Source organism: Salvelinus fontinalis, chromosome 33 (genome assembly GCF_029448725.1).
Source record: "Salvelinus fontinalis isolate EN_2023a chromosome 33, ASM2944872v1, whole genome shotgun sequence".
Taxonomy (NCBI): domain Eukaryota; kingdom Metazoa; phylum Chordata; class Actinopteri; order Salmoniformes; family Salmonidae; genus Salvelinus; species Salvelinus fontinalis.
Genome location: NC_074697.1, coordinates 50,873,110 through 50,898,419, shown reverse-complemented (window position 1 = coordinate 50,898,419; position 25,310 = coordinate 50,873,110). Strand labels below are relative to the sequence as shown.

Genomic DNA, 25,310 nt, shown 5'->3' with positions numbered 1-25,310 from the left:
AGGTGTGTCACGTTCCTGACCTGTTTTCCTTTGTTTTGTATTCATTTTAGTTGGTCAGGGCGTGAGTTGGGTGGGTTTGTCTATGTTTGTATTTCTATGTGGGGTTTTGTGTTCGGCCTGGTGTGATTCTCAATTAGAGACAGGTGTGTATTGTTTGTCTCTGATTGAGAGTCATACAAAGGCAGCCAGGGTTTCACTGGTGTTTTGTGGGTGTTTGTTTCCTGTGTCAGTGTTTGGACCACACAGGACTGTTTAAGGTTAGTCACGTTTGTTATTTTGTAGGTTTAAGTGTTTTCTTGTTGTTTCATTAAATCATGAACACTTACCTCTCCGCATCTTGGTCTGATCCATGCTCCTCCTCGTCTGAGGAGGAGAACTACATTGACTGCCCTAACAGAAACACCCACCACAACAGGACCAAGCGGATTGAGGAAGGAAGGCAAGAACAACAGCAATGGGGAAAAGAGGAATGGACTTGGGAGGAGCATGGATCAGACCAAGATGCGGAGAGGTAAGTGTTCATGATTTAATGAAACAACAAGAAAACACTTAAACCTACAAAATAACAAACGTGACTAACCTTAAACAGTCCTGTGTGGTCCAAACACTGACACAGGAAACAAACACCCACAAAACACCAGTGAAACCCTGGCTGCCTTTGTATGACTCTCAATCAGAGACAATCAATACACACCTGTCTCTAATTGAGAATCACACCAGGCCGAACACAAAACCCCACATAGAAATACAAACATAGACAAACCCACCCAACTCACGCCCTGACCAACTAAAATGAATACAAAACAAAGGAAAACAGGTCAGGAACGTGACAAAGGTGTATGTAAACTTCCGACTTCAACTGTATGTGTTGACTGAATATAAGCAAGTTATGTCTGCTAAATAATCAAGTTGATGGCGCAGTCATATAGCCTCGGCACCTACATAAAACTGAGTGACTCACTCATTCATGGCTTTGGATCAAAATAAATAAGTACCAACATTCTTTCTGATAGTCATTTATAAATAAATGTTTTGGTTATCCTGACCTGGACACCATGTACAGTATTATAATAGGTCATTATGGGCTATTAGCAGGACAATATACCTTTACCAACACCTCTCTGTATTTTGATACTTTGTGCAAGGCAATTGATCAGAATTAAAGAAATTGTGGCTGTGGCCTCCCGAGTTGCAACAGATGCTGGTTCGATACCTGCCACCGGGAGACCCATGAGGCAGCTTTTGGTTTCTCTCCCTCTAAAAACAGAAATAAATAATTATAAATAACAAACTGGCTTTATTTACAAATTTGTGAGAATTTTCCTCGCTCACTCTAGGTTAAATTAAAACGAAATCATCTCCAAAATATTGTTATTTTTTAATCAAAGACATTATTATTAATTAATTTAGAAATATATAAAAGCCCCTTTAGATATTCTCACATATCAGATTTGCCCTAACGAAAAATGTCCCTTAGATTAATTTAGAATCCTCCAATCCTCTTATGCTCTTAGTACTGTAGCCCACTCCCGAAACGCCACATTGTACAGCGTCATATTTTCCGCTCCATCCTTACGGAAACCCTGAGGGTTTCGCTTTTTGTTTTTCTTGGAATAGAAACCCCATAACATTAATCAAATTAATTAAGCTATATTTCTTAAAATCAATCCCATATACTATATTCTTATAAAAAGGTTTAAATTCTCTAGTGATGCCAATATTGAAGACTATCAAATGCCCTCTGGTGGTCAACCTAGCTCTAACTAGCATTAATGGTAAAAATGGCTGACAATTAAATAACGTGCCATAGAATTCTGCAGCAGCCCGCAAGGTGTGTTGCAGTATGATGCACCTTTTAAAGGAGGAACCACTGTAGTTCGTCTGAGGGCATAACGGGATTTCTTATAAGCGTCCGGATTAGTGTCCCGCTCCTTGAAAGCGGCAGCTCTAGCCTTTAGCTCGATGCGGATCCATGGCTTCTGGTTGGGATATGTACGTACGGTCAACTGTGGAGACAACGTCGTCAATGCACTTATTGATGAAGCCGACGATTGAGGTTGTATACTCCTTAATGCCATTGGATGAATCACGGAACATATTAAAGTCCGTGCTAGCAAAACAGTCCTGTAGCGTAGCATCCATCATCTGACCCATTCCGTATAGAGCGAGTTACTGGTACTTCCTGCTTTAGTTTTTGCTTGTAAGCAGGAATCAGTAGGATATAATTATGGTCATGTTTTAATGGGTCAATAGACCCTCATCAGGGTTATTTCCACAGGACCACCATGTGAGGGCAGCATGTCAACACGATACTACAGAGCTTTCAACTCCACAGTCAAATGCTAGGCTCGGATTTATAGTTGCATTGTTGACAAGGGCTGACATCCGCAGCGTGTACCTTTGTGTGACCTCTACGAATGTCAGGGTAATTGCCATTAAAAGGCGTATTGCCAAAAGTGCAGTACATTTGTCATTTCATTTATCCCAACCGTGGCACTAAAAGTAAATGGACACAAACTGAGATATATCTTTAAAATCATCTTTATTTAAAATTTGTTCTCGCACCGACTATAAGGCATCTGTACAAAGCACAGTTCCCATAGGGGTGTAAAAATCTCTTCCCTTAGATGTTGGCCAGGTAGGTTGAATTATAAGCAGATATATTTCGGGGGCATTTTTGCATCCTTCATGTATTCTCTTAATCAATAATCTTAAATTACAGCTATTCATCTAGTTCTTAGTTTGATTTCTTACAGCGTTCAGACACAGTGAGCTAAAGACAAAAACAGTGTTCATAGCCATCAAGTATGTACATACAGATACAACACATCACACACAGCAGACTGCACAGCACTACGGGACACCACATCGACTCAATGCTCCAAATACAGCTATATACAGGTCCATACTATGGCACGATGTCGCTACATCACCACTAACTTTAATGGAGGTGGGGGTGAGAGGTGTGTGTATTTGTTTCAGGGGGGGGGGGGGGGGGGGGGCTCATGTTAGTTTATAAGGAGCACACAACCCTGCTACTGTAGCTTCCCCTGATCCACCGGACGGAGGGAGGGAAGTGGAGGGAGGAAGAGGTGGAGGTGGGTGAGGGCATTGCTTATACTCAAAGAGAGGCATTGTGCAACGCTGGTGGTTCTCCTGAACCACTACTTGACCACTTTGACCCTGAACGTGACGCGCCCAAGGAACTTGTCACGGTCGTCACTGTTCCGCAGGTCGGAGCCCTCGATCTTACACTCCACGGTCAGCTCGTTGTTGTAGTCCTCCTTGGTCAGCAGAAGTTTGACCGCGACCAGGGGCTGAACGTAGGTTGACTGGCAAACACACAGGGAGAGATGGAGGTGGACCACTGTTTATTCATATATGCGCACATCCACACACATAACAGTCATTGTCATGACAATACACTGGCATTAATGTCGTCTCAGGTGAGTATAATCCACTCCCATACAGTTCCTAGCATTCTCTTCTCGCCAGACTGCCTTGACAATGGTAACATTAACTGCTTGTAATTAAATTAAATTATTCTGCATTCAATCTCATGAACAGTTTCCTTCTCAATATAAATATGTAGCGTAATGTACTTACATGTACATTTTTCCCGTAATAAGGGAAGTACATCTTATCGAACCTCCCCTCGGATGGGAAGTACTGCATCTGCAGGGGGCTTTCTCTCTGTGGGAGTAAGAGGAAGAGGAGGATGGGGAGGAAGGAGGGGGTTGAGGAAGAGGAGGAGGAGGAAGAGGTGTGAGATCACAGAACTATACATATGAATGCACTTGGAACAAATGACTCAGAACAACAGACTAACTCTGAAAACAACGACATACAACAACCCTGTAGTGTACACACACACACACAGTAGCTTTACACATGTGCACACGGCATGGACCACACAACATAGTGTAAACCACCACACACTCTCACAGTACACAACAGTTACCACACATGCGCACGCACGCATAATATAGCTACCAACCACTCACACATACCCGTACAAACACACGCACGCACACACATACAATCTGCCACCAGATGGTTCTCTATGGTTATCAGAATGGTCTACGGTGGAGAGGAGAAATTCAAATTAATTCAGAGAGAACGAGAGGGGAACAGATGGGAGTTAAAACACCAGTGAAGTATTTCAAAGAGCCTCCATTTTTTGCTGAAAAGCAGAGTACAGCATCAGTGTTTCTCTGTACACCTTTAAACATTTGCAAACAGGTCACAAAGTTCAGAGTTGACAGTCTTGGCGAGGGAGGGATGAAACCCAGATCCCGCGCACAGAGAGAGAAGTTGTTCGAATGTCAGAGCCTGGGCCTGCCGAGTGGCGCAGTGGTCTAAGGCACTGCATCACAGTGCTAGCTGTGCCACTAGAGATCCTGGTTCGAGTTTAGGCTCTGTCGCAGCTGGCCGCGGCCGGGACACCCATGAGGCTGCGCACAATTGGCCCAGCATCGTCCTGGTTAGGGGAGGGTTTGGCCGGTAGGGATGTCCTCCAACACATTGGTGTGGCTGGCTTCCGGGTTAAGTGGGCATTGTGTCAGGAAGCAGTGCGTCTAGGCTGGGTCGTGTTTCGGAGTACGCACGGCTCTCGACCTTTGTCCTCTCCTGAGTCCGTACGGGAGTTGCAGCGATGAGACAAGACTGTAACTACCAAATGGATACCACGAAATTGTGGAGGAAAAAGGGGTAAAAGTCATGTCAGAGGCAGACAAACACCAGGGAAACTTTGTTAGTGGGAGCCATGGTGCAGGGGAGCATGGTTCTAAAATCAATGGAATTAACCTTTTCAGCTTACCATTCAGATATATACACCAACTGCAGTTATATACAGTCAGTGACACGAATTACTAAGAAGATCAACGCTTTAATATTGACTATTCCTCAGTCTATATTGTCTCGGAGGGGATTAGGTACTGGATATAGGGGTTAGAGTAGAAAGCTCTAAAACATGAGTGCCATGGATGCTGTTTAAAGCAGCAGAGGTCAAAGCGCCACATGACAGAGTTGGACAGAAGCAGCGCAGAAAGGTAATGGAGAAAGGCTAGCGCTAGGACCATGGGGAAACATAGGGGGCTATGACCCAATTTCTTACCCACCAGTGTACTGCTGGCCCTACAGGCAGCGTGGAGAGAAATCAAATACAGACACGTGTGTGAAAACACAGACTGAAACGTACATAATGTACATAATGCACACACACACACACACACACACACACACACAAAAAAAACAGACACAAAACCTGTCTCTAATAGTCCTAGCACACAGAGACACAACCTGGAACACACACACACACAATTAACTGTTTGTTTGCTTACCTTAGCTGTGCAGTTAATGTAGGGGTCCCCGCGCGGTTTCAGTCCAATGATCTGCAGGAGTGAGAAGAATACATTCAAATACTATTATAGCAACCTTTCTTCACATGCGTTTCATACCCATTCCACAAGCTTGTTCGTATGTTAAAAAAAAAAATGATCGAGACACCAGATTTCAGAATGGTCTCAAAAATGGAAGCACCGATTTCGAGATCAAATATGTTAAGAAGCCGCTCAGTTAGTGACACAATGAGGTCATTCGATTTGAGCCGGCCAGTCAGTAGATGGGGGGGGCACACGTGTGCTGCCTGCTTACTGAAGGGCCAGGGATTTCGACTGTCATAAACATAGTGTTCTCAGAGATGCCTCAGAATCTTCTTCGTTGCCCCTGATTGGATTCCTTAAGTTGGATTGAACTGAATACCGAATCAGGCTACACGGAGGCCAATCAATTCACTCTGACCTCTATCCCTGCAAACAGACGCTGACACAGAATGCCCTGTCGGCACAGAGGATATTCCAAATAGTGAATTAAGAAACAAGTGCAGTGGAAAGGACAGAGAATATGCACTTTTCAATATGAATTTGAACAAACTCTACTTCTGCATGAAGACGGAGAGAGGATACACTGAAAAGCTGTCCAGAGGCAATGGATGGAAGATAGGGAGGTATTCGTGTAATTATTCGCTTGTGTGATGAGTGACCTTTCCTGAGACCTGTGTTTACCTCCCAGAGCTAATGGCGTTAAGGCTTAAGCTCCAGTCTATAGGCTTTAGCTCAGTGGGCTAGTGCCGTCTGATGCATTTTCAGAAGAGCAGAACCGACAACCTCCAGACGGGACACTCACCCTGTTCATCTTGACGAGGACGCAGGGTTTGCCCTCGGCGTAGCCAAAGGTGGTGTCAGACAGGCCGGAGCACTGCCGGAGCAGACTGCGCTTGAACTGGCACACCTTCTTCTCCTCCTGGTCATCCTGCTCATAGTACTCTCCCACCATACACAGCTCGTTCTTCTCCTGCACAGTGTCGTTGTATTCTGAGGGGTCCCAACATAGGGCACAGACTCAAGTTCCACTGTATTTGACAGCCTGCTATTTACCTGGTGCAGACAGTATTCACCTAAATATTACGTTATGTCAAAATTGTAGCTAATAATTATTTCACAGCAACGTATTCATTACTTGTTTGTTTGTTTGTTTGGGATACATATGACATAATCAGTTAGCCAGTTTTGTATGTAAAACGTAGTTAGTATGCATACACCAGTGGAGGCTGCTGAGGGTAGGACGGCTCATAATAATGGTTGGAACGGAGCGAATGGAATGGCATCAAGCCACGTGTCATTCCACTCCAGGCATTACCACGAGCCCATCCTCCCCAATTGAGGGGCCACCAAACTCCTGTGGCATACGCATATTCCAGTGCCACTGCCAAGGATTACAATGCACTTTCAAGTCAGGTAGAATACTCCTTAGTCATGTACACAAAGTGTAATCAACTCTAACTACTTAATCTCTAATTTCCTTTACCGTGGTGGCCCAACACTAATACTGTATTTGTCCATTGGAGTATTTGTCCATTGCAAATGTACACATTTTCGAAAAAAATGTATGGGACTGAAAGAGGGATTCTATCACTCACGCTGAAGGAAGTTCTCCAGATGCTGGACATACTGGCCGTACTGCTTAGGGTCGGTGTGGTTGAAGACGATGTCCAAGGACCGGGGCCTGATCACCAAACCTGAGGACAGGTAGGGGCGAAACATGTCACGTCAACCGTCTGCATCTACTAATGTTATGGAGATGGTCCAGGCAACCTCGCTCACGTGACGGGTATCCTTGCATGAGACCTGAAGATTTGTGTTAGATCCCCGAGCGAATGCCTGGGCTTTAGCTCAGCAGGCTAAATCAATTCTGGGGGCACGCAAATGACCCCAATTCAAATCCAGCTTGTCACATTAATTAATGCTCTTCATATAGCAAATGACAGATATAATATTATTTTTTATCAAAATCTTATACTTACAATAAGCCACATGTGTTGCTTATTATATTCTTATGCTGCCTGACATTGTTCGAAAGGTTTGCGGGGAGAGTTGTTCAAAAAGAAAGTTCAATTAGCTAAGTTTTCAAAACCGCCAATGTTATTAACATTCGCCAGGTGAAAACCTGCTGGCAAAGAGGGTCAGCAGGTGACTGACCGTCAAGACAGGGGTTGCACTACTTTATGACCAGAGGCCTATGGGCCCTGGTCAAAAGTATTGCACTATGTCTGCAAACGGCGAGGCAGAGGAGGCCATATTATCAGGACGCTGTGATGGAATTTCACTCGTGGCTGATACGGACAAGTACGTCTTAGTTGTGACCTCAAGGTGTCAACACCCAGGACCCATTAGAAGACGTGGGGTGCCAGACGACATAATGGAAGGACTCCAAAAGAGGGGACAAAGGGAGGGGAGTGAGAGAAGAGGATAAAGGATGAGAGGAGACTGTGGGTGGAATAAATTGTCAAGAGAGGAGTGTGTGTGTGTGTGTGTGTGTGTGTGTGTGTGTGTGTGTGTGTGTGTGTGTGTGTGTGTGTGTGTGTGTGTGTAAGAGAGAGAGAAGCTTGGACATATTCATATTTTATGTGTGTGTGTGAAGAGAGAGAGAGAGAAAGAAAGGAAGATTGAGAGAGAGAGAGATAGCAAAAAAGCATGAGAGAGAGAAAGAGTAAGTGAATGGTTGAATTTCAATATGAGCACTATTCTGTTTCGGTTGAGTTTCTGTTTTGCTGCAGCGTAATAAGTCACCTGGACTGGCCACTCGGTCGCGGTACTTTGCAACGGCAATATCATGGGTTTGATTCCTGCTGGGGCCACCCTTACAAAAATGCATGACTGTGAGTCTCTTTGGAGAAAAGCATCTGCTAAATGGCATACATTATTATTATTATAATATACAGTGTTAGGACTTGTAGGCCTAAAGGAGGGGTTAGTTTCATGATGGCCTCTCTGTCAGAGCCATGGAGATGGAGAGAGGCTGTGGGGACAGAACAGATGGGTTCTATACTGGCAGACCAGCGGGAGGATACCTGCACAGCCTGGGAAACAGACTCTCTAGCTCCTACACACATGCACACACACAACTCTGCTCCATAATTCACAGGATCATATTTCGAACTGTTCTCTTTTTTTGTTACACTGGCACAGTATTTTAATTTCTAAAATGCCAACAGCAGTCAGTCAGTGTTTGATTGACTGCTGGCTCCTAACCAATTGTGCCACTGTTTGTGTTTTTTTGGCGTTATCTATAACTTATTTTGTACATCATGTTTCTGCCACCGTCTCTTATGACAAAAAAGAGCTGGATATCAGGACAGCGATTACTCACCTCGTACTGGACAAAGATTTTTCTTTAACGAGTCAGACGCGAAGGATTTACTTCAGACACCCGACAAGGCCCAAATCCCCGTCATTTGCATGAGAAAGAGATGTAGATATCGGGGACATAGGTCGGGGTGCCTTGTAAGGATCCGACGGCGAGTGGGTAATCTGCCTCTACCATCAGTCCTATTAGCCATTGTACAATCATTGGATAACAGAATAGACGAGCTACAATTTAGAATATCCTACCAATGGGACATTAAAAACTGTAATATCTTATGTTTCACCAAGTCGTGGCTGAACAACGACATGGATAACATACAGCAGGTGGGGTTTATGCTGTATCTGCAAGATAGAACAGCTGCCTCCGGTAAGACTAGGGGTGGCGGTCTGTGGAAATTTGTAAACAACAGCTGGTGCACGAATTCTACTATTAAGGAAGTCAAGAGGTTTTGCTCGCCTGAGGTAGATTATCTCATGATAAGCTGTAGACCACACTATTTACCAAGAGATTTTTAATCTATATTTTTAGTAGCGGTCTATTTACCAGCAAAAATCGATGCTGGCATTAAGACTGCACTCAATGAGTTCTATAAGGCCATAAGCAAACAGGAAAATGCTCATCCAGAGGCAGCGCTCCTAGTGGCCGGGGACTTTAATGCAGGGAAACTTAAATCTGTTTTACATCATTTCGACCAGCATGTTAAATGTGCAACCAGAGGGAGAAAAAAAAAACTTGACACCACCTTTACTCCACACTCAGAGACGCTCTCCTTCGCCCTCCATTTGGCAAATCTGACCATAATTATATCCTCCTGATTCCTGCTTACAAGCAAAAACTAAAGCAGGAAGCACCAGCGACTCTGTCAATACAAAAGTGGTCAGATAACGCAGATGCTAAGCTACAGGACTGTTTTGCTAGCACAGACTGGAATATGTTCCGGGATTCTTCTGATGACATTGAGTACACCACATCAGTCACTGGCTTCATCAATAAGTGTATCAATGACATCGTACCCACAGTGACCGTACGTACATACCGCAAGCAGAAGTCATGGATTACAGGCAACATCCGCAATGAGCTAAAGGGTAGAGCTGCCGCTTAAAAGACGCTTTTAAGAAAACCCGCTATGCCCTCCGATGAACCATCAAACAGGCAACGCGTCAATACAGGACTAAGATTAAATCTTACTACACCGGCTCCAACGCTCGATGGATGTGGCAGGGTTTGCAAACTATTACAGACTACAAAGGGAAGCACAGCCGAGAGCTGCCCAGTGACAATAGCCTACCAGACGAGCTAAATTACATCTATGCTCGCTTCGAGTCAAGTAACACTGAAACATGCATGAGAGCATCAGCTGTTCTGGACGACTGTGTGATCACACTCTCCATGTGAGTAAGATCACGCCGATGTGAGTAAGACCTTTAAACAGTTCATCATTCACAAGGCCACATGACAAGATGGATTACCAGGACGTGTACTCTGAGCATGCACTGACCAACTGGCAAGTGTCTTCACTGACATTTTCAACCTATCCCTGACTGATTCTGTAATACCAACATGTTTCAGGCAGACCACCATAGTCCCTGTGCCCAAGAACACTAAGGTAACCTGTGTAAATGACTACCGACCTGTAGCACTCACGTCTGTAGCCATGAAGTGCTTTGAAAGGCTGGTCATGGCTCACATCAATACCATTATCCCAGAAACCCTAGACTCACCCCAATTTGCATACCGCCCCAACAGATCCACAGATGATGCATTCTCTATTGCACTCTACACTGCCCTTTCCCAACTGGACAAAAGGAACACCTACGTGAGAATGCTATTCATTGACTGCAAGTCGACGTTCAACACCATAGTGCCCTCAAAGCTCATCACTAAGCTAAGGACCCTGGGACTAAACACCTCCCTCTGCAACTGGATAAAACACATCTGTATACCTGTTATCCGGTTTGGGGCGAGCGGTCGCATTTGCATTCGCTCTGCATTCGCTCTGCAGGTAGTATAACTTTTATAACTTTTCATTACATTTCATTATAGTACAACGATTTAATTTGTCCAACCTTAGCAATTTCTTCTTAACTAGCTACATAGCCGTCTGTGTATCAAAGATAACTGCGTAATTATCGTATTTCGTCGTCTCGTTGTCCACTGCTATCTGCCCAGCAGCTAGCTAACGTCCACCGTCTACCGAATAGTAGTATAACTTTTCATTACATTTCATTATAGTACAACGGTCTGATTTTCATTTTCATTACAGTACAACGGTTTGATTTGTTTGATCTTAGCTAGCTACATAGCCGTCTTTTATCAAACATAATTGCGTCGTTATTGAGGTTCGCTAGCGAGCTATTTTCGTTCGAAATTAACGCAACGTAGCCATCACTGCTAGCTAGCCAGCTTGCCACCGAAGAGCATTGTAGAAACGATTACAATACAACGGAACGACTTGTTTTGTGTAGTGTTAGCTAGCTACATAGTTTTCTTTGCTAGCTTTGTATCTAAGATAATTGTGTAACTTTGAGTAATTATCGGTTAGCTAGCCAGCTAGTTTCGCCTGCCGCGCTGCTGTCCTCCTACCTAGCCAACACTGCTAGCTAACACTGCTAGCTAGCCAACTTCTACCGAATAGCAGCACTGTAGAAACTTACATTACAACGGAACGACTTGATTAGCGTAGTGTTAGCTAGTTGTCTTTGCTGTCCTTGTATCCATGATAATTGTGTAGTTTAGAGAAATTTAGAGAAACTGTCGAGGTCACCTAGCCAGCTTCACTTTCAACAACGCAGCTACTGCTAGCCAGGCTACTTCACCAGCCAGCAGTACTATATCATTTTAGTCAATAAGATTTGTAATTTTATTGATTTTTTGCTACGTAAGCTTAACTTTCTGAACATTCGAGACGTGTAGCCCACTTGTCATTCTAATCTCCTTTGCTTTAGCGTAGCCTCTTCTGTAGCCTGTCAAATATGTGTCTGTCTATCCCTGTTCTCTCCTCTCTGCACAGACCATACAAACGCCTCACACCGCGTGGCCGCGCCCACCCTAACCTGGTGGTCCCAGCCCGCACGACCCACGTGGAGTTCCAGGTCTCCGGTAGCCTCTGGAACTGCCGATCCGCGGCCAACAAGGCAGAGCTCATCTCAGCCTATGCCTCCCTCCAGTCCCTCGACTTCTTGGCACTGACGGAAACATGGCTCACCACAGATAACACTGCTACTCCTACTGCTCTCTCTTCGTCTGCCCACGTGTTCTCGCACACCCCGAGAGCTTCTGGTCAGCGGGGTGGTGGCACCGGGATCCTCATCTCTCCCAAGTGGTCATTCTCTCTTTCTCCCCTTACCCATCTGTCTATCGCCTCCTTTGAATTCCATGCTGTCACAGTTACCAGCCCTTTCAAGCTTAACATCCTTATCATTTATCGCCCTCCAGGTTCCCTTGGAGAGTTCATCAATGAGCTTGATGCCTTGATAAGCTCCTTTCCTGAGGACGGCTCACCTCTCACAGTTCTGGGTGACTTTAACCTCCCCATGTCTACCTTTGACTCATTCCTCTCTGCCTCCTTCTTTCCACTCCTCTCCTCTTTTGACCTCACCCTCTCACCTTCCCCCCCTACTCACAAGGCAGGCAATACGCTTGACCTCATCTTTACTAGATGCTGTTCTTCCACTAACCTCATTGCAACTCCCCTCCAAGTCTCCGACCACTACCTTGTATCCTTTTCCCTCTCGCTCTCGTCCAACACTTCCCACACTGCCCCTACTCGGATGGTATCGCGCCGTCCCAACCTTCGCTCTCTCTCCCCCGCTACTCTCTCCTCTTCCATCCTATCATCTCTTCCCTCTGCCCAAACCTTCTCCAACCTATCTCCTGATTCTGCCTCCTCAACCCTCCTCTCCTCCCTTTCTGCATCCTTTGACTCTCTATGTCCCCTATCCTCCAGGCCGGCTCGGTCCTCCCCTCCCGCTCCGTGGCTCGACGACTCATTGCGAGCTCACAGAACAGGGCTCCGGGCAGCCGAGCGGAAATGGAGGAAAACTCGCCTCCCTGCGGACCTGGCATCCTTTCACTCCCTCCTCTCTACATTTTCCTCTTCTGTCTCTGCTGCTAAAGCCACTTTCTACCACTCTAAATTCCAAGCATCTGCCTCTAACCCTAGGAAGCTCTTTGCCACCTTCTCCTCCCTCCTGAATCCTCCTCCCCCTCCCCCCCCCTCCTCCCTCTCTGCAGACGACTTCGTCAACCATTTTGAAAAGAAGGTCGACGACATCCGATCCTCGTTTGCTAAGTCAAACGACACCGCTGGTTCTGCTCACACTGCCCTACCCTGTGCTTTGACCTCTTTCTCTCCCCTCTCTCCAGATGAAATCTCGCGTCTTGTGACGGCCGGCCGCCCAACAACCTGCCCGCTTGACCCTATCCCCTCCTCTCTTCTCCAGACCATTTCCGGAGACCTTCTCCCTTACCTCACCTCGCTCATCAACTCATCCCTGACCGCTGGCTACGTCCCTTCCGTCTTCAAGAGAGCGAGAGTTGCACCCCTTCTGAAAAAACCTACACTCGATCCCTCCGATGTCAACAACTACAGACCAGTATCCCTTCTTTCTTTTCTCTCCAAAACTCTTGAACGTGCCGTCCTTGGCCAGCTCTCCTGCTATCTCTCTCAGAATGACCTTCTTGATCCAAATCAGTCAGGTTTCAAGACTAGTCACTCAACTGAGACTGCTCTTCTCTGTATCACGGAGGCGCTCCGCACTGCTAAAGCTAACTCTCTTTCCTCTGCTCTCATCCTTCTAGACCTATCGGCTGCCTTCGATACTGTGAACCATCAGATCCTCCTCTCCACCCTCTCCGAGTTGGGCATCTCCGGCGCGGCCCACGCTTGGATTGCGTCCTACCTGACAGGTCGCTCCTACCAGGTGGCGTGGCGAGAATCTGTCTCCTCACCACGCGCTCTCACCACTGGTGTCCCCCAGGGCTCTGTTCTAGGCCCTCTCCTATTCTCGCTATACACCAAGTCACTTGGCTCTGTCATAACCTCACATGGTCTCTCCTATCATTGCTATGCAGACGACACACAACTAATCTTCTCCTTTCCCCCTTCAGATGACCAGGTGGCGAATCGCATCTCTGCATGTCTGGCAGACATATCAGTGTGGATGACGGATCACCACCTCAAGCTGAACCTCGGCAAGACGGAGCTGCTCTTCCTCCCGGGGAAGGACTGCCCGTTCCATGATCTCGCCATCACGGTTGACAACTCCATTGTGTCCTCCTCCCAGAGCGCTAAGAACCTTGGCGTGATCCTGGACAACACCCTGTCGTTCTCAACTAACATCAAGGCGGTGGCCCGTTCCTGTAGGTTCATGCTCTACAACATCCGCAGAGTACGACCCTGCCTCACACAGGAAGCGGCGCAGGTCCTAATCCAGGCACTTGTCATCTCCCGTCTGGATTACTGCAACTCGCTGTTGGCTGGGCTCCCTGCCTGTGCCATCAAACCCCTACAACTCATCCAGAACGCCGCAGCCCGTCTGGTGTTCAACCTTCCCAAGTTCTCTCACGTCACCCCGCTCCTCCGCTCTCTCCACTGGCTTCCAGTTGAAGCTCGCATCCGCTACAAGACCATGGTGCTTGCCTACGGAGCTGTGAGGGGAACGGCACCTCAGTACCTTCAGGCTCTGATCAGGCCCTACACCCAAACAAGGGCACTGCGTTCATCCACCTCTGGCCTGCTCGCCTCCCTACCACTGAGGAAGTACAGTTCCCGCTCAGCCCAATCAAAACTGTTCGCTGCTCTGGCACCCCAATGGTGGAACAAACTCCCTCACGACGCCAGGACAGCGGAGTCAATCACCACCTTCCGGAGACACCTGAAACCCCACCTCTTCAAGGAATACCTAGGATAGGATAAAGCAATCCTTCTGCCCCCCCCCCCCCCCCTTAAAAGATGTAGATGCACTATTGTAAAGTGGCTGTTCCACTGGATGTCATTAGGTGAATGCACCAATTTGTAAGTCGCTCTGGATAAGAGCGTCTGCTAAATGACTTAAATGTAAATGTAAATGTAAATTTGCCACGCTGATCCTCAACACTGTGACCCCTCAGGGGTGCGTGCTCAGTCCCCTCCTGTACTCCCTGTTCACCCATGACTGCATTGACAGGCACGACTCCAACACCATCATTAAGTTTGCTGACGACAATACAGTGGTAAGCCTGATCACCGCTAACGATGAGACAGCCTATAGGGAGGAGGTCAGAGACCTGACAGTGTGGTGCCAGGACAACAACCTCCCCCTCAAAGTGAGCAAGACAAAGGAGATGATTGTAGACTACAGGAAAAGGAGAACCGAGCATGCCCCCATTCTCATCGACGGGCTGTAGTGGAGCAGGTTGAGAGCTTCAAGTTCCTTGGTGTCCACATCACCAACAAACTAACATGGTCCAAGCACACTAAGACAGTCGTGAAGAGGGCACGACAAATCCTATTCCCCCTCGGGAGACTGAAAAGTTTTGGCATGGGTCCTCAGATCCTCAAAAAGTTATACAGCTGCACCATCGAGAGCATCTTGACTGGTTGCATCACTGCCTGGTATGTCAACTGCTCTGCCTCCAACCGCAAGGCACTACAGAGGGTAGTGCGTACAGCCCAGTACATCACTGCAGCCAAGCTTGCTGCCATCCAGGACCTCTATACAAGGTGGTGTCAGAGGAAGGCCCAAAAAATGGTCAAAGACTCCAGCCACCCTAGTCATAGACTGTTCTCTCTGCTACCGCACGGCAAGCGGTACCGGAGCGCCAAGTCTAGGTCCAAAATGCTTCTTAACTGCTTCTACCCCCAAGCCATAAGACTCCTGAACAGCTAATCAAACGGCTACCCAGACTATTTGCATTGTCCAACCCCCTCTTTCATGCTGCTGCTACTTTCTATTATCTATGCATAGGCACTTTAACTCTACCTACATGTACATATTACCTCAATTACCTTGACTATCCTGTGCCCCCGCACATTGACTCTGTACTGGTACCCCCTGTATATAGCCTCTCTACTGTTATTTTACTGCTGCTCTTTAATCATTTGTTATTTTTATTATATTTTTTACTCATCTATTTTTTACTTAACACTTATTTTTCTTAAAACTGCATTGTTGGTTAAGTACTTGTAAGTAAGCATTTCACTGTAAGGTCTACACCTGTTGTATTTGGCACATGTGACACATACAATTGGATTTGGTTTGTCAAGCCAGTAAGGGCTTCAGTGGGACACGGCAGCAGAGTCCGAGACACTGTGTATGCCAGGCGCAAGCAGAGACAGCTCTGGTGTTAGTGAGTGAGCATGCTCCCATTCTGCAGGAGCCTTGTCTATGTGTCCACAGCAGTCCAGATGCAGCGAGAAAGGAAAGCGACGCAGTCCCGTGAGAGATAATGACATGTTAGAGAAAGAGTGGACATGTTCATATTTTATGTGTGTGTGTGAAGAGAGAGAGAGAGAGAGAGAGAGAGAGAAAAAGGAAGATTGAGAGAGAGAGAGAAAGCAAAAGAGCACGAGAGAGAGAAAGAGTAAGTGAATGGTTGAATTTCAATATGAGCACTATTCTGTTTAGGTTGAGTGTCTGTTTTGCTGCAGCGTAATAAGTCACCTGGACTGGCCACTCGGTCGCGGTACTTAGGAATGTTGTCATCCAGTGTCTGCAGCATGACCCACATGGTGAGCGTGAACATCCCTGCCAGGAACCCATAGAAGACCAGGTAGAAAAGCAATATCAGGGCTGAGGAGAGAGAGAAAGAGAGAAAGAGAAAACAATGACTCTGTTAATCACACAATCTTGGCACAACAGATCAAAATTATTCTTCCCATCAGTGTAAGTCATGTGACTTGATTTTTTGTCCCCATAATTATGTTGCAAGTTCAACAGTGTGTGTGTGTGTGTGTACATGTAACAATTGTCTACTTCTTCCTCCTCCTCAGACGAGGAGAGGAGAGGAGAGAGGGATCGGAAGACCAATGTGCAGCAAGGCATATAGACATAATGAATTTATTAGACACGAACTATACTTGAAATATTACAAAATAACAAACAAAGTAGACTGACCTGAACATGCAAACTACATATAACGACGCACGCAATGAACAGGAAAAACGAACGAGACAGTATCGTGTGGTGCAATAAACACAGACACAGCGACAATCACCCACAAACAAACAGTGAGAACAACCTACCTTAATATGACTCTCAATCAGAGGAAATGCCAAACACCTGCCTCTAATTGAGAGCCATACCAGGCAACCCTTTAACCCAACATAGAAACACAACACATAGAAATGCCCACCCAGCTCACGTCCTGACCAACAAAACAACAGATACACACAAGAACTAGGGTCAGAACGTGACAGTACATGTTTTACTTTACTTGTGAGTACCAGAAGTCCTCACAAGAAGAGTAAACCAACAAAAATACAAAGTGAGGACACATTTCCAGTCCTCACTTGTCAAAAGGATATTTTAGGCTTAGGGGTTAGGTTTAGGGTTATGGTTAGAATTAGGGTTACGTTTAACATTTTACTGCAGTGGGCTAAATCCCGGTGTTTCTTGGTAGTCTTTAATACATCTTCTTTGAAACAAAAGTATACACCTCACACACATGGTTATGGGCTTAAAACAAAGAAGAAGACACCTGTACCATGTCAGATATAGAGATTAAATGTATGACATTTTGAGTTTGCATCCAAATATTACACATTGCAGAAGACTGAAATATAACAGAACCGTTTGACATAGAAACACCAGACTTTCGGCAGGTTTTTGTAAATAATTATGAAAAATATTGATAACACACCACCCATGAGGCCACTAGAGGGTGATTTGGTCATTTGACTGCAGGAAAGGGTTGTAACTACGGTTAGGGGTTAAGGTTAGGGTTAGGATTTTGAATGGGAATCAATTGTTGGACCCCAAAATGTCCTCACAAGTATGAAAAGACATAGCTGTGTGAGTGTGAGTGTGTGTTTATATAGAGAGCAAGAGAGACAGAAAAAGATTTACTCTTTGTGACAAAGCACCTCACCACTTTCAATCTCATTGTAAATCAATTAATTCTCCTATGAATCTCTGTCAAATGTCCATTTTGGCCATATCAAACTGGGGGCTCTACTAAATCCGTATCGCGGAAGTTCAACGTTACAGCATGATTGAAAAAGACTGCGTTCACCGTATACCCTGCATAAGTCGGCTCAAATCGGAAATCACCTTTACATTTCTATTCGACAATCTTTAACGCTTCAGTGATACAGATTGAATAGAGCCCTAAGCCCTACTGATGCTACTCTCTCCACAGACACTCTCCAGGCTGAAATAAACTAAATAACTACTGAGCCAATCCGAGCCAAAATGTACTGCACAAGCCTGGTTAAGCATCCACCATAGTTCATGAAACCATGCTGGAGAGGACAATGTGAAAGAAAATATCAGGGCCAGCACAGTATGTGTGTGTGTGTGTGTGTGTGTGTGTGTGTGTGTGTGTGTGTGTGTGTGTGTGTGTGTGTGTGTGTGTGTGTGTGTGTGTGTGTGTGTGTGTGTGTGTGTGTGTGTGTGTGTGTGTGTGTGTGTGTGTGTGTGTGTGTGTGTGTGTGTGTGTGTGTGTGTGTGTGTGTGTGTGTGTGTGTGTGTGTGTGTGTGTGTGTGAGTGAGTGAGAGAGCTTGACCACTGTGACTGACCCCAATTTTTTTATTTATTGGCTATGACTATGTACAGATTCAGTGAGCAGAGCCTTGCTATTTAGAGAGGTCGCCATAGCCCGTCTTCTCTTGAGAGCCAGGTCTGCCTACGTGCCCACTGCCCACAAAATGATGTGGAAACTGAGCTACACTTCCTAACCTCCTACCAAATGTACGACCACACGAGAGACATATATTTCCCACAGATCACATAGACCCACAAAGAACTAGAAAACAAATCAAACATTGATAAACTCCCATCCCGAAATTTCGCAGTGTGCAATCACATCAGCAAGATATGTGGCTTGTTGCCATGAGAAAAGGGCAACCAGTGGAGCACAAACAACATTGTAAATACAACCTATATTCATCTGTTCAGGTATTTTCCCTTTCATACTGCAACTTTTTGCACATTGTTACAACAGCGTACATAGCCAATAGTATAACATTTGAAATGTCTACATTCTTTTAAAACTTTTGTTGAGTCTAATGTTGACTTATTGTTTATTTTCCTTGTTTATTTCCCTTTTGGTTATTGTCTATACCATTTGCCTTGGCAACGTAAACATATATGTTTCCCATGCCAACAAAGCCCTTTGGATTGAATTGAATTGAGAAAAAAAGAAAAAGAGAGAGAGAGAGATCAGCTAAGGACGTGTGACATCATGACAGTGACAGAAAAGACAGTTGTCCTTTTAAAAAACTCCAGCACACAGGTATTCTTATAAGTCCCACAAGACAAACCAATGTCGATTTCAAGTTAAACCAGTGTTTCAGTCAACAAACCTGTTTTAAGATCCATTACATTTATTCTTGAGCATACATACATACATACATACATACATACATACAAGAACCTGTATTATTAAAAAAATTGTGACATTGACGATCAGAGTCGTTAAAAAAAGCCTATACAGATCTGAGAGCAGGCTGGGATATAGTGTAGATGACAGGACGGCGACATTACATTTGAGTAATTTAGCAGGCGCTCTTACCCAGAGCGACTTAGTGCATTAATCTTAAAATAGCTAGGTGGGACGACCACATATCACAGGCATAGTAAGTGCACTTTTCCTCAATAAAGTAGCTATCAGCAAAAACAAGTGCAATTGTGTTGGTTCAGTATTTCAGGTGAGTATTTAAGATGCTCTTTGAAAGAGGTAGGGTTTCAGGTGAGTATTTAAGATGCTTTTTGAAGAGGTAGGGTTTCAGGTGAGTATTTAAGAAGCTCTTTGAAGAGGTAGGGTTTCAGGTGAGTATTTAAGAGGCTCTTTGAAAGAGGTAGGGTTTCAGGTGAGTATTTAAGATGCTCTTTGAAAGAGGTAGGATTTCAGGTGAGTATTTAAGAGGCTCTTTGAAGAGGTAGGGATTCAGGTGAGTATTTAAGAGGCTCTTTGAAAGAGATAGGGTTTCAGGTGAGTATTTAAGATGCTCTTTGAAAGAGGTAGGGTTTCAGGTGAGTATTTAAGATGCTCTTTGAAAGAGGTAGGGTTTCAGGTGAGTATTTAAGATGCTCTTTGAAAGAGGTAGGGTTTCAGGTGAGTATTTAAGAGGCTCTTTGAAGAGGTGGGGTTTCAGGTGAGTATTTAAGATACTCTTTGAAAGAGGTAGGGTTTCAGGTGAGTATTTAAGAGGCTCTTTGAAAGAGGTAGGGTTTCAGGTGAGTATTTAAGATGCTCTTTAAAAGAGGTAGGGCTTCAGGTGAGTATTTAAGAGGCTCTTTGAAGAGGTAGGGTTTCAGGTGAGTATTTAAGATACTCTTTGAAGAGGTAGGGTTTCAGGTGAGTATTTATGATGCTCTTTGAAAGAGGTAGGGTTTCAGGTGAGTATTTATGATGCTCTTTGAAAGAGGTAGGGTTTCAGGTGAGTATTTAAGATGCTCTTTGAAGAGGTAAGGATTCAGGTGAGTATTTATGATGCTCTTTGAAAGAGGTAGGGTTTCAGGTGAGTATTTAAGAGGCTCTTTGAAAGAGGTAGGGTTTCAGGTGAGTATTTAAGAGGCTCTTTGAAAGAGATAGGGTTTCAGGTGAGTATTTAAGATGCTCTTTGAAAGAGGTAGGGTTTCAGGTGAGTATTTAAGATGCTCTTTGAAAGAGGTAGGGTTTCAGGTGAGTATTTAAGAGGCTCTTTGAAAGAGGTAGGGTTTCAGGTGAGTATTTAAGATGCTCTTTGAAAGAGGTAGGGTTTCAGGTGAGTATTTAAGAGGCTCTTTGAAAGAGGTAGGGTTTCAGGTGAGTATTTAAGAGGCTCTTTGAAAGAAGTAGGGTTTCAGGTGAGTATTTAAGAGGCTCTTTGAAAGAGGTAGGGTTTCAGGTGAGTATTTAAGATGCTCTTTGAAATAGGTAGGGTTTCAGGTGAGAATTTAAGATGCTCTTTGAAAGAAGTAGGGTTTCAGGTGAGTATTTAAGAGGCTCTTTGAAAGAAGTAGGGATTCAGGTGAGTATTTAAGATGCTCTTTGAAAGCGGTAGGGTTTCAGGTGAGAATTTAAGATGCTCTTTGAAAGAGGTAGGGCTTCAGGTGAGAATTTAAGATGCTCTTTGAAAGAGGTAGGGTTTCAGGTGAGTATTTAAGATGCTCTTTGAAAGAGGTAGGGTTTCAGGTGAGAATTTAAGATGCTCTTTGAAAGAAGTAGGGTTTCAGGTGAGTATTTAAGAGGCTCTTTGAAGAGGTAGGGTTTCAGGTGAGTATTTAAGAGGCTCTTTGAAAGAAGTAGGGTTTCAGGTGAGTATTTAAGAGGCTCTTTGAAGACGTAGGGATTCAGGTGAGTATTTAAGAGGCTCTTTGAAAGAGGTGGGGTTTCAGGTGCTTTCAGAAGATGGGAAGGGACTCCGCTGTCCTGGCTTCAGGGGGATTTCCCTGGTGTCTAATGGATGAAGAACAGAGAGCTTGCTTAAAAGATACATTATATATAGACGCTGTATATACTATATCTCTATGGTGGAGAGTCACTATTACACCACGCATGGTACCTCGACAGAAACACTGAGGTTCAGGGAAGAGCCCACTCACAGCTATTTTTCCGTGCTTCAACATCTGCATTGCTTGCTGTGTGGCGTTTCAGGCTGGGTTTTCCGTACAGCACTTTGTGACATCCGCTGATGTAAAAAGGGCTGTATAAATACATTCGATTGATTGATAGTACAGGGCAATAAAGTTACAGAGCAAGAAAGAGGGAGGGGAATACAAAGAAAGAGGAGAGAGAGAGATACAAAATGAAGGAAACAGTTGAAAATAGGGGGGGTGAGAAAGGCAGGAAGTGGTTGAATGAGCTACAGAAAGATCTTCATGGAGAGACGTAGCCTAGATAGACCAACAAAAAAAAACACATGTAAACACAGACGAAGAGCTATCGCATAAAGAGAAGACAGGATGCAGGGAAAACAATATACGGATGGAGAGAGATGGTATGCGAGAGAAACAAAAATTGAGCCAGAGAGAGCTTCTGTTTAATTATAGATGCATTGCTTATTTCCTGAAGCCTCTGAGGTAAGCTGTGCGTCTATAAATAGAGCGTGGGGGAGGACAGATAAGTGATGGCACAGCACTGGCCTGAGGAAGAGAAGAGCTGGGTAGGGAGTGTCAGATTGATCAGAGCTACACACACACACACACAGATACACTCATGCACACACGCATTTGGATATGTACAGACACATACACACACGCACGCACGCAGACACACACACACACACACACACTCCCATCCATCATCTATCACAGCGTTAGTGCAAGACTGACACACGCATGCATGCACATCTTTAGATGGCAGGCTCATGTAAGATCAATGTAGAATCCACCCCGGTTAAATCAGATAGACCTGTCTTTTTTATGTCTTAACAAAATGCTGGAAATCCATTCGACCACTTGTGAATCTATAACTGAAATTAGGATTGACACTCCGACACATCCTCTTGGAGCACAGTCGGGATGTAGCCAGTCACACCACACCCCCAAAAAAACAGCCAGCATTAGAAAGCCATTTCCATCGGACAATCATTGGTCATTAGGACTGAGAAGCAGTACTGGGATGCCAAGTGCTTTCATCTCCTCAGAATAGCTGAGTGTGACCTTTCAGGAAGCCTGGGCTATGTCCCAAATGGAACCCTATTCCCTATATAGTGCACCCTTTTTTCCCTTTTTTTTTACCAGAGCCTGAACCCTGATCAAAAGTAGCGTACTATATATATATATAGGGAATAGGGAGCCTTTTGGGACGCAACCCCTGCTCTTTGGAGTCAGGGAGGGAGAGGCTGAGCTGGCGTGGCCTAGCGTCTGCTCTGCAGTTGTTAAAGCATTGATCCTGGCCTCGACTCAATCAACCATCAGCCTGCAGTGGAAGAGATGGAGGAGGCAAGGAGCAGAGGGCGAAGGGAGGTTCATATTCATTAGGAGTTCTGGTGGATAACCTGAACCGTTATCTTAACCAATCACCAGCACGCCTCAACCTAACCTTACCCGAACCACTTACTAGCTTTCCTCATGGGAGTATGTTGCTCTCATGGTTAGGGCCCAGGAGTGTTTTCTGACCAGCTATGTGTGCGCTTGCCTCATTTTGTAATGAGTTGAGACCCACGCTTTAAATCTACTTGATTTAACCAACTGGAGCTTTGAGTTTTTCCCAGTCAGGCCACGCGATCAGGAAAAACACCCATGCCCTACTCATGGTCTTTTAAAGACAAGAAGCTCCAGCACACTGCGATGGGAAGGTATCCCTTTTAGCTACTCAAATACCACAACTCTGACCCACACACTCCTCCTACACTCACTGCCATCCACATTAATTGAACACTGCAAGAGCAGCACTTGTCTCCTACACTCTTTCTGGTCGGTACTCCCACTACCCTCATCGAACCCGCATACCGCACAGTACACTCCCTGCATCTAAATCATATCTCCTTTCTCCCCAAGTGTGCATTGTGCACTCCTCATAAAAGCATTGAATCGGTGTAATCATGGGCTGGACAGTTTCCACCACGTTTCTTATACCAGGTCCATTCTTTTTAAATCAATGAGGGGAAGTGAACAAGTGCACACTTTGGGAGAAAGGGCTCCCTGGATTAAATACAGGTTCAACAAAACCTCCCTTCATGTAATACCATGACCTCAAAGTATGCTCTCCATCTATTCCCTCTGTCCCTGTCTCAAAGATCTCCAAATCCTCTCCACTACACTCACACACACTTATTCACCTTTCGGTGAACTGCATCACTCTCAATTAACTTCCTCCACTCCAGGTCCCCCTACTCTGTCACCTGTCCCTGACCGGTTGTTTTCAACTCTCTAGAGACAGCAGGAGCAGTAGAGATACTCTGAATGATCGGCTATGAAAAGCCAACTGACATTTACTCCTGAGGTGCTGACCTGTTGCACCCTCGACAACCACTGTGATTATTATAATTTGACCCTGCTGGTCATCTATGAACATTTGAACATCTTGGCCATGTGCTGTTATAATCTCCACCCGGCACAGCCAGAAGAGGACTGGCCACCCCTCATAGCCTGGTTCCTCTCTAGGTTTCTTCCTAGGTTTTGGCCTTTCTAGGGAGTTTTTCCTAGCCCCCGTGCTTCTACACCTGCATTGCTTGCTGTTTGTGGTTTTAGGCTGGGTTTCTGTACAGCACTTTGTGACATCAGCTGATGTATTTATAAAGCCCTTCTTACATTTGATTGAATTTGACATAATCCTGCTCCCTTCACCTTGACAGCCTCTCCTCACCCCCCAACTCTCTTACACAGGCTTCTTCGTCCCGAACCCATTAACACCATCTGACATTGGGAGCACTAATATGCATTCAAAGAGGTTAATCACTGCCATTTACGGTTGAATGACGGGAACCCGGTTACCGAGATTTACCGGCCAAAACCATTCCATTTTCCCGGGATAAATAACTGCGAGAAACCAATAAGTTAAAATCAGGCTTCTCTACCGCCTCGGCATGATGAATCAACGCTCAGCGTAGGGACAGACCATCTCAGGATGGAGCTCAGTTCACAATGCATGAAGACCTATCATCTCATCATAGTAACTTTTTTTCTTGTGACAGGTGGGCCTACATTTGCTGCAGCATGGCCTATGCTACAGTAATATAAAGACCGAATGTGTGCCTAATGTACCCATCTCCATCTGACTTTTGGGGGTCACTTTGTTTTAAAACGGCCTATCACTTGAATATCGTTGCTTTAAATCAGTGCACGCGCGAGCACTCTCTCGCAGTCTTTCTCTCCCTCCATCAACTCATCCAAAATATTTCATCCTGTTCTAGATTCATATACAGCCCTATCTATAGATGTCCTAGTCTACCTCTTTCAGGTAATACATTCAATGTAGTATTAGCCTTATATTTAGCTAATTAATGATGGGTTATGCATAATAAGCGTATAACTTATGGCCTCTGTCTCTAAGCACAATACATAAGCACCTGTGCTCCGCTGGCCACTCTTTAAAATATGCTCCTTAGCTCTTGGAGTCCCATGCAGGAAAAGCTAGACTAAAATTATATATATATTTCTTTGCATTTCTTATACTATTCTAAGAGGGACGCAAGCTCTTTTTTGCTGAATGTTAAATACAGCAGCAAATAGAACTCTTGGGTAGTTTGAAAGAAGAGCGAACGTGCAATGGCGGTAGGCTATAGCAGTTATTTATTCAGACCCATAAATCTTCTTAAGTCTAGGTGTCTCGCTAGCGGGACACCTGTCGACAACATCCAGTGAAATTGGAGGGCGCGCAATTCAAATAAATACTCTTAATATTAAACATTTATGAACATACAAGTATCTTATATCGTTTAAAAGCTTAAATTATTTTTTATCTAACTGCAGTGTCTGATTTACAATAGGATTTACAGCGAAAGTATCCCATGCGATTGTTTGAGGACGGCGCC

At 45.0% G+C, this 25,310-nt stretch overlaps 1 protein-coding gene across 2 annotated transcripts in view; it reads right to left on the bottom strand.

Annotated features, from left to right (window-relative positions):
- Nucleotides 1-2,525: 2,525 nt before the first annotated feature.
- Nucleotides 2,526-25,310, bottom strand: part of LOC129832494 (sodium/potassium-transporting ATPase subunit beta-3-like) — a 46,317-nt gene continuing 23,532 nt past the window's right edge. Inside the window, exons 2-7 of one of the 2 annotated variants that reach the window (XM_055896612.1) lie at nt 16,350-16,478; nt 6,980-7,078; nt 6,187-6,374; nt 5,343-5,393; nt 3,607-3,693; nt 2,526-3,332 (exon numbers count right to left, since the gene is read on the bottom strand). In XM_055896612.1, coding sequence (XP_055752587.1) covers nt 3,165-3,332; nt 3,607-3,693; nt 5,343-5,393; nt 6,187-6,374; nt 6,980-7,078; nt 16,350-16,478 — 722 coding nt within the window. In that variant the 3' untranslated portion in view covers nt 2,526-3,164. Of the gene's footprint in view, nt 3,333-3,606; nt 3,694-5,342; nt 5,394-6,186; nt 6,375-6,979; nt 7,079-8,129; nt 8,230-16,349; nt 16,479-25,310 lie in introns of those variants that run through there. The other variant, XM_055896613.1, reaches the window with a different exon arrangement.